Source organism: Erinaceus europaeus, chromosome 8 (genome assembly GCF_950295315.1).
Source record: "Erinaceus europaeus chromosome 8, mEriEur2.1, whole genome shotgun sequence".
Classification (NCBI taxonomy): Eukaryota; Metazoa; Chordata; class Mammalia; order Eulipotyphla; family Erinaceidae; genus Erinaceus; species Erinaceus europaeus.
In genome coordinates this window covers 106,404,860-106,417,502 of record NC_080169.1, presented here as the reverse complement: position 1 = coordinate 106,417,502, position 12,643 = coordinate 106,404,860, and the positions used below count along the sequence as shown (strand labels likewise).

At 44.2% G+C, this 12,643-nt stretch overlaps 1 protein-coding gene across 1 annotated transcript; it reads right to left on the bottom strand.

Moving 5' to 3' along the window:
- Window positions 1–1,915: 1,915 nt before the first annotated feature.
- LOC103116627 (beta-1,4-galactosyltransferase 1-like) lies at window positions 1,916–4,793 on the bottom strand. The gene has a single exon (XM_060196611.1). The coding sequence runs from the start codon at window positions 4,277–4,279 to the stop codon at window positions 3,134–3,136; it is 1,146 nt and encodes a 381-aa protein (XP_060052594.1). The 5' UTR covers window positions 4,280–4,793; the 3' UTR covers window positions 1,916–3,133.
- Between the last annotated feature and the right edge of the window lie 7,850 nt (window positions 4,794–12,643).

Here is a 12,643-nt window from a genome sequence, read left to right as displayed (position 1 = left end):
TTCTCTATTGATTTCTGGTTGTCTCTATAAATAAATATTGTTGGTATGCTTCTAATTCTGCTTCTAAGACCTTCTGTTTTGATCATCACGTCAGGTTTGCTTGCATTGCTTAATGCTGTGGTCTATTCACATAATCACTGCTTTACCTGAGACCTACCCTGCCTACAGGGCATTGGTTTGATCCCTACTGGTTAGATGTAAGCTTGATACTTACAAGCACGCACTTTTTCCTTCTCCCCACCCCCTATCATACGTACTTCCTCTTCCTGACACTTCTGCCTCAGGAGATATAAGGGACAGGATTTTCTAATGAATAGAGATTAGATTGATTTATTGCACTGCATCCCGCTCATCAATAAAGATTGAACTGTGTTCCCAGCTCAGCCATGAGTCCCTGGTCGTCTCACTCCCACCCACGAAGCTAGCCTGGCGCTCTAACAGGGACCGGCAAAAGATAATAAAAAAATTAAATGACATTGGAAGGGGCAGATTAAAAGGGACAGGCTCAGGGAAAATGGATGCTTTGCTGAGGTTCACCTTGCAGATGCATCTGAAAGCAAGAATGGAATGTGTGAAGTGTGGAGGCAGAGAAGACCTCAAGGGCAAGAGCAGGATCTGTAAGCTGTGAATCTTCCACTCGAAAAAACAACTTATTGTCAGCACTTACTGCCTGGGCACTTTGCTCTCATGCAGAGTAACAGATTAAATATATATATAGGCTGGGCAGTGGCACCTTAAGTAGAGCTCACAGGATAAGGTGTGCGCAAGGATCTGGGTTCGAGCCCCTGGCTCCCTACCTGCAGGGAGAGTGCTTCATAAGTGGCAAAGCAGGTCTGCAAGCATCTATCTTTCTCTCTCCCTCCTTATCTTCCCCTCCTCTCTCAATTTCTCTCTGTCCTATTCAATAAAACGGGAAAAATGGCTGCCAAGAACAGTGGATTCTGTAGTCCTGGCACCAAGCTTCAGTGACAACCCTGGAGAAAAAAAATGACACATGCATGCTAGAAAATGAGTAGTCTGTTTATGCCCTGAGTGCCATCGATATGTTTCAAGGTCAGGCAAGAGACCAGTGAACAAAAAGCAAGAGTGAGAGATGGAAAGGCAGCAGAAAGGAGAAGGAGATGGGCAGGAGAACCAGTCCTCCAAGCTATGCCTGGCAGTCAGTGGTCAACAGAGCATCTCAGGGAGGTGGGTCCCAGACTCCGGGTCAACAAACAACCCTGAGAATCACTGACTGCACTTTGTGACTCTAGATCCCAGACCTCATAGGAGGTCCCAAATGAGTTGTCAGCTGCTTTGGAAGACTACTCAGAGGCCACTCAACATGTATTATTATATATTTTTTTTTCCTCCAGGGTTATTTCTGGGCTCAGTGCCTGCACCATGAATCCACCACCCATGGAGGCTATTTTTCTCCCTTTTGTTGCCCTTGTTGTTGTAGCCTCGTTGTGATTATTATTATTACCATGGTTGATGTTGCTCTTTGTTAGACAGGACAGAGAGAAATGGAGAGAGGAGGGGAACACAGAGAGGGGGAGAGAAAGATAGACACCTGCAGACCTGCTTCACTGCCTGTGAAGCGACTCCTCTGCAGGTGGGAGCCGGGGGCTCAAACTGGGATCCTTACACAGGTCCTTGTGCTTCATGCCACATATGCTTAACCCACTGTGCTACCACCTGACCCTCACAACATGCATTATTTTTATATTCACAAAAGTTGCTTAATCCCCTCCCTATATCAAAACATCACAATAAAAATACATAGGCCATTCAGTTTTTAATAGCATGTCCAGAAAAACAAAATAGATTTGACAGGATACAGAATACCTATGCAAATCTGGATCAACACAAAATGAAGCTAGATATTATTTGAACTTGGTTTGCTATTTGTTTATAATACTGCAAACTGTGTGTGTGTGTGTGTGTGTGTGTGTGTGTGTGTTTCTGTCTTTACCTTTCAAAATCAATTTAGAGAAAGGCCACTGAAAGTGAGAACACCCAGAGCTTTTATTCTGAAGGCTCAAGTTACTTTGGAAGTCACTCTTTAGCAGGACAAAGGATTCAAGACTCAGGTTTGAAAATTCTTTGACTTGGAGAGATTTTATTTTATTCTATTTTATTTTACTATTGCCACCGGGGTTATTACTGGGGCTCAATGCTGGCACTATGAATCCACTGCTCCCTGTGGCTATTTGTTATTTTTTTCTATTATATTTGACAGGACATAGAGAAATTGAAGGGGGAGGAGGAGGTAGAGAGGGAAAGAGAAAGATAAACACCTGCTGGGAGACCTGCTTCACTACTCATGAAGTGTTCCCAGCAGCAGATGGGGCATGGGGGCCTGAACCAGAGTCTTTGCTTATGATAATGTTTGTGAGCTTAACTGGGGACACTACCACCCACCCCCTCACTTAAAGAGCTTCTTTGCTGTGTGCATGGCCCAGGTTCAAGCCCAGTCTCCACAGTCTTCATGGAAGCTTTGGCACTGTGGTCAGTCTCTCTGCCCCCCCCCCCATCTAAGTAATAATAATAATTAGAAAATATACAACCACAGTGATTATACTATCACATACCACTGAATAAAGAAGGTCAAAGGATTAAAAGCAAAGGATTGCAATTGTGTTTTTCTGTTATCATATGACAACAACAACAAATCATAACCATAACCATAACCATCACTCTTTGATTTTTCCTAAAATCACCAGTACAGCAACAGTGGCAGCAAGCAAACTCCCCATTCATTTTACAACAAATGTGCCCTCTGTCCCGGGAAAGGAGTGTTCCACTGTCACCAGATGTGGGGCTCTCCACAGCTCTCTTTGGGGGGTGGTGGTGGGGGACATTGTGAAAACTCAGAGACTCCCCAAAGTGTGCGCACTTTCTACATGGGCACACACTGTGTGCCCAGCTAAGGCGTCACGTGCTGAGCCTCAGAAGGGGAATAAAATATCCTAGCCAGGTTCTCTGCCTCTCTCTATCCTTTCCCCCCACCGCCCACACCCCCGCGCCCACACACAAAGTGGGAGGTGGGGATGGGGTCCTGTCCCTGATTAGCAAAGGTGAGAGAGACCAGATGCAGAAAAACAGTGGAGCCCCAAGTTGTAGTCAGGCTTTCTATGGGTGTACCCCAAGGCTAGCTGGGCGAGCCGATGTCCACTGTGATTTGAGTATACAGCGGGTGTCTCTGCCTGCCCACCACGCGGTAGCTGAGTGTGTTCAAGCCATCTGAGAACATCGCCTCCTTGGTTTGCGCCACTCGCTGGAATCGCTGAGGGCTGGCTTCGTTCTTCTTGTCCCTCCAGTGGCGCAGCATCCGGAACTTGCTCACCCAAGGGCGCGGGCGAGACAGAGACATGCCTTGGAGAGTCAGTCGGTTAAACATGTCATCGTCTTCGCCTCCCCAGCCCCAGTAATTGTTGGAGAAACCGTTGGTGGCCAGAAACTGCTGTTTACTCATCGCAGAGACTCCCCCGAAGTACTCCTGATAAGGGAGGAAGAAGCCAAACCTGTCCACCAGCACCGACAGGTGGCGCGGCTGCGGGAAGCACCTGTAGGCATTGCGGTCGTCCATGGGCACCAGGTCCACGTCGCTGAACACGAAGCAGTCGTAGTCGCCGTCCTGCAGCGCCTCTCGGAAGCCCACGTTGAGGAGCTTGGCGCGGTTGAACAGCTGCTCCCCAGCCTGTGTGATCACGTACACCCCGTAATCCAGCTGCTGGCGCTGCAGGACTGGGTGCAGGCAGTGGAGCCAGTAGCTGAGGTGCGCTTCCCGGTTACGGAAGGGGATGACGATGGCCACCTTCTGCGGGCAGGTGCAGTTCCGGGGGCGGTAGCGGCCCCCCAGAGCCACCTGCGGATTCTGCGTCTCCACCTGCTTCAAGTTCACGCGGGGATTGGAGTCGATCCTCAGGGGGCCCCGGAGCAGCGGGGACTCCACAGGGCATAGGGGCAGGGACTGTGCTCCTGGCGGGGGCGCTGGGGTCAAAGTCAAGTTGCTGGCGGGGCCCGAGCTGGAGGAGCGCCCCCCAGAGCCCGGCGGGGAGCCGAAGGTCACAGGCCGCTGCAACCCCTGTGCTGGCGGCCTGAGCTCCCCTGCCAGCTGCGGGCTAGTGGGGGCTCCGGCCACGCCTCCCTGCGGCTGTGCGGGGCCAGCTCGCCCAGGCCTGGGCAGGTGGTTGCGGTGACTGCAGGCCAGGTAGAGAAGTCGGAAGACCCCCAGGTAGAGCGCGCACACCGCCAGGAGCAGGCAGCACGGGCGCTGCAGGCCCACAGCCAGCATGGCGAGCTGCCTCCTGGGAGCGGCTCAGGGCTCTACCGGTTTAGCTTTATGACTCCTTCTCACGCAGTTGCATGATTTCCCTGCTTACTGATGTATTGAAGAAGCAGATGCTTTTAGTTACTATGTTCCCTCCCCAAGCTACTCCAAGATTAAAACAAAACATAGAGCCCCTAAAATCTTTTTTTCTACCCCATATCTCAAGTCTTCTTCCTTCCTTCCTCCCTCCCTCCCTTCCTTCCTCCCTTCCTATCTCTCTCTCTCTCCCTCCCTCTTTCTTTCTTTCTTTCTTTCTTTCTTTCTTTCTTTCTTTCTTTCTTTCTCCTAATCTGCCTTAGTTTGCCTTCCTTCTTTTCTTTCTTACTCTTAATTTTTTTTTTTTTTTTTGCCTCCAGGCTTATTGCTGGGGCTCAATGCCTGCACTATGAATCCACTGCTCCTAGAGACCATTTTCTCCCATTTTATTGTTAATTATCATCGATCTTGTTATTATTGTTGTTGTTACTGATGTCATTGTTGGACAAAACAGAGAGAAATGGAGGAGTGGGAGGGGGAGAGAAAGATAGACAGACACCTGCAGACTGCCTCACCACCTGAGAAATGATCCCCTGCAGGTGGGGAGCCAGGGGCTCCAACCGGGATCCTTAAGGTGGTCCTTGAGCTTCCAGTTAGGTGCGCTTAACCCAATGGGCTACCTCCCGCCCCTATGTATATAGTTGTTAAGGACAGAACCAGAACCAGAACCTCACTCTGATATGTACCATGTTGGCGATCAAACTCAAGACCTCATGCTTGCAAATCTGGTTCTGTAACAGCAACTCCCCCCCCCCCATTGCGACCACTTAATTTCTTGATTTGCTAACTTGATGACGCTTTTTCTGGTGAGATAATTTCAGAGATAGATACTGGAAAGAACCTTTCTTTTTGTTTTTTTCTGAGTAACTTGAGAAACATTGGATGACAAACCCAAAATAGTTTAGTGTGTAATTTTTTTTTTTAAATAGAGATAGTAAGTGAAAGAGACCACAGCACCTAATTTCTTCAATGTAGTTAAACCTGGGTGGTCCACAAGAGCTAGTCATGGTGTGTAATGATTACAAGAACTTATAGCTGTAATTACACGACTGTCATCAGAATGAGGTTATAAACTAAAATGCATTACTGTTATGTGATTTCACAACCTATTAAAGGTTTATACTTTGAGTTGTATCAATGATTATTATTTTTTTTTGGCACCATTGTTATCCTAAGGCTAAGTGCCTGCACAATGAAAACACTGTGACCATAATTTCCTTCTTTTTGATAGAAACTGAGAGGGAAGAGGGGGAAGGAGAAATAGAAACATGCCTCATTTCTTCACTTCTCCTGAAGCTCCTCCCCCTCCCGCCCCCCAGGTAGGAACTGGAAGCTTGAACCTAGGTCCTTGTGCAGCATAACATGTATACTCTACCAGATGCCCCACTGCTTAGCCACCCCTGTTTATCCCTTTCACTTTGTTTTCCTCCTCCTCTTCTTCCATTCTGAGAGTTTCTATTTAAAATATTTTGTATAAGACAGAAATTGAGAGGAAAGGAGGAGATAGAGAGGGAGAGAGACACTTGCATCACTATTTTCCCACTCATGAAACTTTCCCCCTGCACGTGGGGGCTGGGGGTTTGATGGCAGGTCTCTGTGCACTGTCAAGTGTGTGTGCAGTCAGGTGGTCCTTGGCATCACCATCACCCAGGCTGCCCCTCTTCCATTTTTTTTTCTTCACCCCCTCCCCCCCTCTTCCATTTTTATTTTTTTAACACACTGCAGGAAGAATTGAACTCAGCCTCCCATAGATGTGCACAATGACACGGGATCACCTAGCAGCCCACCTATCTCTAGTTCACATCAGAAGAGAGAGAAAGAGAGAGAGAGAAGAGAGAGAGAGATACATTAACATATCACTTCACTACTCATGACATTTCTATTGTTACTGTCCTTAGTGCTCCCAAGTTGTATTGTGGATTGAATCAAAGGTCATAGACATGAAAGATATGTACTATACCTGCCAAATCACCCCCAAAACCAAATTCTTTATTTATTTGTTTATTTATTTTATTTTATTATTTTATTTTTAACAGAGCACTGCTCAGCTCTGGATTATGGTGGTGCAGGGGATTTAACCTGGGACTTCAAAGCCTCAGGCATGAAAGTCTCTCTGTATAACCAATATGCAATCTCCTCCACCCCCTTATTAATTTTATTTATTTATTTATTTATTTATTTATTTATGTTTGCCTCCAGGGCTGTTGCCGGGCTCAGTGCCTGTACCATGAATCCACTGCTCATGGAGTCCATTTTTCCCCCTTCTGTTGCCCTTGTTGTTTTATCATGGTTGTGGTTATTATTATTATTGTCATTGTTGCCGTCCTTGGATAGGACAGAGAGAATTCGAGAGAGGAGGGGAGACAGAGGGGTGAGAGAAAGATAGACACCTGCAGACCTGCTTCACCGCCTGTGAAGCGACTCCCCTACAGGTGGGGAGCTGGGGGCTCTAACCAGAATCCTCACTCCAGTCTTTGCTCTTGGCGCCACGTGTGCTTAACCTGCTGCGCTACCGCCCGATTCCTATTAATTTATTTTTTAACAAACGACTGATCAGTTCTAGTTTCTAGTGGTGCAGGAACCTGAGCCTAGGACTTTAGAGCCTCAGGTACAAAAGTCTGTTTGCACAACCATTATGCTATCTAACCCTACCTCTAATAATATCTTTTATAACAAAACAATTCAGTTCAGGTTACACATAGAGTTTATTGTTTCTTTTTGTACTTTGATCTGAATTCCCCTCCCCCCAGGTTGTCTTTTCATGATTATTTTGAGATTACAAATCACTGACATTGTTTCTCATGGTGGCTTTGTCAGATATCTCCTCATGCTTGTATTCAGTTGTTCATCTCTAGAATGAATACCCTACCTGTAATGCCACATGTTGTGGTTTCCTCCTATTAATTGTTTGCAAATGATACACAATTTCTATTTGTTGTATTGATGGTAACATTAAATCTACTTTTTTTTTTGCCTCCAGGGTTATTATTGCTGGGGCTCAGTGCCTGCACCACAAATCCACTGCTCCCGGAAGCTGTTTTTTTTTTTTTTGTTGTTGCCCTAGTTGTTTTTATCATTGTGGTTATTATTGTTGTTGTTGTTATTGATGTCAGACATCAATAACAACAGGACAGAGAGAAATTGAGAGAGGAAGGGAAGACAGAGAGGGGGAGAGAAAGATAGACACCTGCAGACCTGCTTCACTGCTTGTGAAGTGACCCCTCTGCCAGTGGGGAGCCAGGGCTCGAACCAGGATCCTTATGCCAGTCCTTGACTTTGTGCCATGTGCGCTTAACCCACTGTGCTACCACCCAACCCCCTAAATCAACTTTTAAACTCTTGATTAATGTGGGGTAGTAGGCTGCCTTTTTTTTTTTAATTGCCACTAGGGTTATTGCTGGGGCTCAGTGCTAGCACTACAAATCCAAAATCTCTGGTGGCCTTTTCTTTTTTAACCTTTCTTTTTGGCTTTCTTATATTATTTGATAGGACAGACAGAATAGATAGAAATTGAGAGAGAGAGACAGACAGAGAAGGAGACATTTGCAGACATGCTCCACTGCTACTGAAACTTCATCCCTGCAGGCAGCAAGTGGTGGTTCAAACCCAGATTCTTGCACATAGTACCCGGGCCCCCCACCACTTGCCCCCTGGTAGGCAGGATGCTTTAGGATGGCCTGCTCCTGTGATTATACTATGACTTCTGACAGCAGGTAAACCATCCCAATAGAACTATTCAAATCATATCAGTTCCTTGAAAGTTGAAGTGCAGTTTCTGGCTGCTAGTAGAAAAGGAAGTCAGAGAAATTCAAAGTGAGACAGGGATTGTCAAACTTACGGAAACGGAGATCTTTAATAAAGAATAGGTCAGCTTTCAGGAGCTGAGAAGGATTCCAAACTGACAGTCACCAAGGAAATGGGAACCTCAGTCCTAGTCTGAATCAAGTTGTAAAGTGTAGTCATCCCACAGTCTCCAGATAAAAGTTCAGCCTAGCAAACACCTCTGTTTCATCCAGGTGAGTCTCTAAGCAGAAAACCCAGTAGAACCCACCTAGACATTTGACTTACAGAAGTTTGAGCTCTTTAACTGAGAAGTTATTTCAAGTTGTTAGGTTTATGGCATATTGTTACACAGAAGTTGGAAACTAAGAGATGAAGGACCAAGTGGTGGCACTCTTGGTTAAGTGTACATGTGACAGTGTGCTAGGATCTGGTCCCCATGTTCAGGGGGAAGCTTATGAGTGATGAAACTGTGCTGAAGGTATCTTTCTGTTTCTCCCTCTCTGTCTACCTTCTCTTTAAGTTTCTGTTCTATCAAATAAAATAAATTCTTTAAATAAATAAAAACAAAACTAAAAGAAACTAAGAAATGTGACCCCTATGGATTTCCTTCCTATCAACGTTGTCATAAAGCAATTTTAATGGTGACTTCCTTATTCTAGAATCTGAAGCATTTCTTGCTGAGCAAACCCAGCTGGAAGTCATGTGGCTAGCAGTCTTGGAAATGCCCTGTGTTGCTCTGCCTTATGGTAGTGCCAGAGATCAAACTTGGGACTTTGGAGCTTCAGGGATACAAGTATTTTGTGTAACGATTATGCTGTCTCCCTGGTCTCCACGTGCAGCTTTGGGAGCCCACAATACAGAGCAAAGAAGTGTTAAGTTTGGGGGGCAAGTTCGGGAGCACTTCACTGACTTGAGGTTGGGCAATGCCTGTGGGGACATGTCAGGTAAATCAGAGGCCTACAGAGTTGCCTTAACCACTTATTTCCTTAGGAATTCATAACACACTAGTGGCAAGCATATACAGTTTCCATTCAGATTTTCCTCCAAGCTTCCACATTTGGACTTACTTTATTTCCCACCCCACTTCTAGGGACAAATATCTCCTTCAACAATCTGGGGCAACTTTGTGGAACTTACAGACTCTGATACCAGATGCTTTGATCCACTGTTGGTTCAGCATGTAAGAGTCAGAAAGAGAGAGAGCACAGAGGTAAAGGGAAGAAGTGTTTATAAGACTTGGGAGGGGGAAAGAAAAGCAGAATTAACTTTGAGCCCAACAAGTCTGTCTTCAGTCCTTGATGCAGCCACTTACAATCTGTGTTGTCATTAGTGGTTTCTTGGCCTCTCTGTTCCTTCATTTCTACTGAAAACTATGAGTTGCTATTCAAGGAAATAGAAAATGTTACAAAGAAATGGAAAGATATCCCATGCTCATGGATTGCAAAGATTAGTATCATCAAAATGAATATTATACCCAGAGCCATGTATAAATTTAATGTCATACCCATCAAAGTCCCACCAAATTTCTTTAAGAAAATGTAAGAAAAATCACAGTCATTTATTTGGAACCAGAAAATACCTAGAATTGCCAAAACAATCTTAAGGAAAAGAAACAGAAGTGGAGGCATCACACTCCCAGATTTCAAACTATATTATAAAACCATCATAATCAAACCAGCCTGGTACTGAAAGAAAATAAGCACACAGATCAGTGGAACTGAATTGAAAGCCCAGAACTAACCCCCCGCACCTATGGACATCTAATCTTTAATAAGGGGGCCCAAAGTATTAAATGGAGGAAGGAGGCTCTCTTCAATAAATGGTGCTGGGAAAACTGGGTTGAAACATTCAGAAGGATGAAACTGAACCATCTGATCTCACCAGAAACAAAAGTCAACTCCAAATGGATCAAGGACCTGGATGGAAGGCCAGAAACTGTCAAATATGTAGAGGCAAACATTAATGGAATACTTTCCCACCTAAACCTTAAGAACAACTTTGATGATACAAATCCAGTTGCAAGGAAGACTAAAACAAAAACAAATAAATGGTAGTAAATCAAATTGAAGAGCTTCTTCTCAACCAAAGAAACCATCATTCAAACAGAGTCCCTCACAGAATGGGAGATCTTCACATGCCATACATGAGCAAGAGGCTAATAACAAAATATATAAAGAGCTCAGCATCAAAAAAGCAAATGACTCAATCCAAAAGTGAGCAGAGGATATGAACAGAATATTCACTACAGAAGAGATACAAAAGACAACTGATACATGAAGAATTGCTACAGGTCACTGATTGTCACAGAAATGCAAAGAAAGACAACAGTGAGAAAGCACCTCACCTCTGTGAGAATGTCATACATCAAAAACAACAGTAGCAACAAATACTGGAGAGGCTGTGGGGACAAAGGAACACTCCTGCATTGTTAGTGGAAATATAAATCTGTCCAACTCCTGTGGAGAGCCGTCTGGAGAACCCTCACAAGACTTGAAATTGACCTTCCATATGACCCACTAATTTCTCTCCTAGGATTATATACTAAGGACTCCATAACACCCATCCAAAAAGACATATGCTCACCTATGTTCATAGCAGCACAATTTATAATAGCAAAAACCTGTAAGCAACACAGGTGCCCAACAACAGATGAATGACTGAGAAAGCTGTTGTGTATATACACTACGGAATACTATGTAGCTATTAAGAATAATGAACCCACATTCTTTGACCCATCTTGGATAAAACTAGAAGGAATCCTATTAAGTGAGGTAAGTCAGAAATGGAAAGACAGTGAAAACAGAAGATAGCGATTTGGAGACAACACCTGGTGTGAGCTCTGGAGAAAAGCATCTTTCAACCTGGGATTCTCAGGAGAGGGAGAGGGAGGGATTTCTGACCATTGGTGGTAAGGGAGAGCAAGGGGTGGTCAGGGTGACACAAAAAAAAGAGTACTATAACCCACTCTTGGACTGCAAATGGAGGCCAAAAGGACAAAGGAATGGAAAATATTTGGCTTGGCAATTTTTGAACTCACCCTTCCCCTCCACCCCAAAACCAGCCTGGAACAGCCTGGCCAGCTACTCCTAGCAGGCTTCCTGTGGAGCTAATTTCTTTACCAAGATTCCTGGCCTAGTAGGGCTGTCATTCCAAGCATTTTTTTTCCTCTTTGAAGGGGGCTGGAGCTCTATTTGAGCCACAGGATACCTGATCAATCAGGGCCTCAGCCATGCCTGGGAAAGACTAGCTGGAGTTTTTATGTTTTTGATACTTCTTATAATTGGTTATTTTGCTCAGTTTTAGAAGAGGGCAAGGATTTTTGCAGCCAATCTGGAGCCATCCAAGCTGCAGACTGACTTTTAGGTTTTTTACTTTATTTTATTTTATTATTTATTTAATTATTACTTTTATGATATATGTATGTCTGAAGGCTGCAAGAGAAAAACAAAAAGTCACATACAGGGGAAAGTCCATAAGACTATTAGCAGATTTCTCTACTCAAACTTTAAAAGCCAGAAAAGAATGGCAAAAAATGGAAGAATTCCTAGAAACATACACCCTTCCAAAACTAAACCAAGAAGAACTACAAAACCTAAATACAGCAATCACAGACAAATAAATTGACACAGGTATTAAAAATCTTCCCAACAACAAAAGTCCTGGACCAGATGGCTCCACAAAAAAATTCTACAAAGCATTTAGGAAATAGTTAATACTTATACTTTTAAATCTCTTCCAAAAGATCAAAGAAACAGAAACACTCCCTTCAGCCTCTATGAAGACAACATCACCCTGATACCAAAAGCAGATAGGGACACAACAAAATTGGAAATCTACTGACCATTATCCCTGATGAAAATAGGTGCCAAAATATTGAACAAGATCCTGGCCAACTGGATACAGCAGTATATCAAAAAGATTGTTCATCATAACCAAGTGGGATTTATCCCAGGAATGCAAGGCTGGCTCAATATATGTAAACAATCAATGTCATTTACCACGTCAATAAAAGCAAAATGAAAAACCACATGATTATCTCAATAGATGCAGAGAAAGCTTTTGACAAAATCCAACTCACATTCATGCTCAAAGAACTACAAAAATGGGAATAGATGGAAAATGTTCCATCCTTTGAAGGGAGGCTGGACAACATACTCTATCTTCTATGTGAGGAAGATGGGCTGTGAAATTAGGGCATCTAGAATGTTCCTACTCATGAATACAGAATGTGAGCTCAGACCTACAGGGATGCAGAGGTCACATAGGCTCCTAAGCTGAATATGGGCCAGAGATAATATCAAATTGATGTGGTTACAATCAACAATATTTATATACCTTTCCAATATTTGGGAACTACTCTCTTCCCTGATCCAACTTTCTGGTGCTTTTTCCAGCCATGACATCATCTCCCCAGACAATAACTTGGGTCTATCTGCATATCAAATGTCAGCCCCAGGGGAAAAAAACAGCAAACACTAGTATCCTCATGGGCCCTTTGGAATATAACTA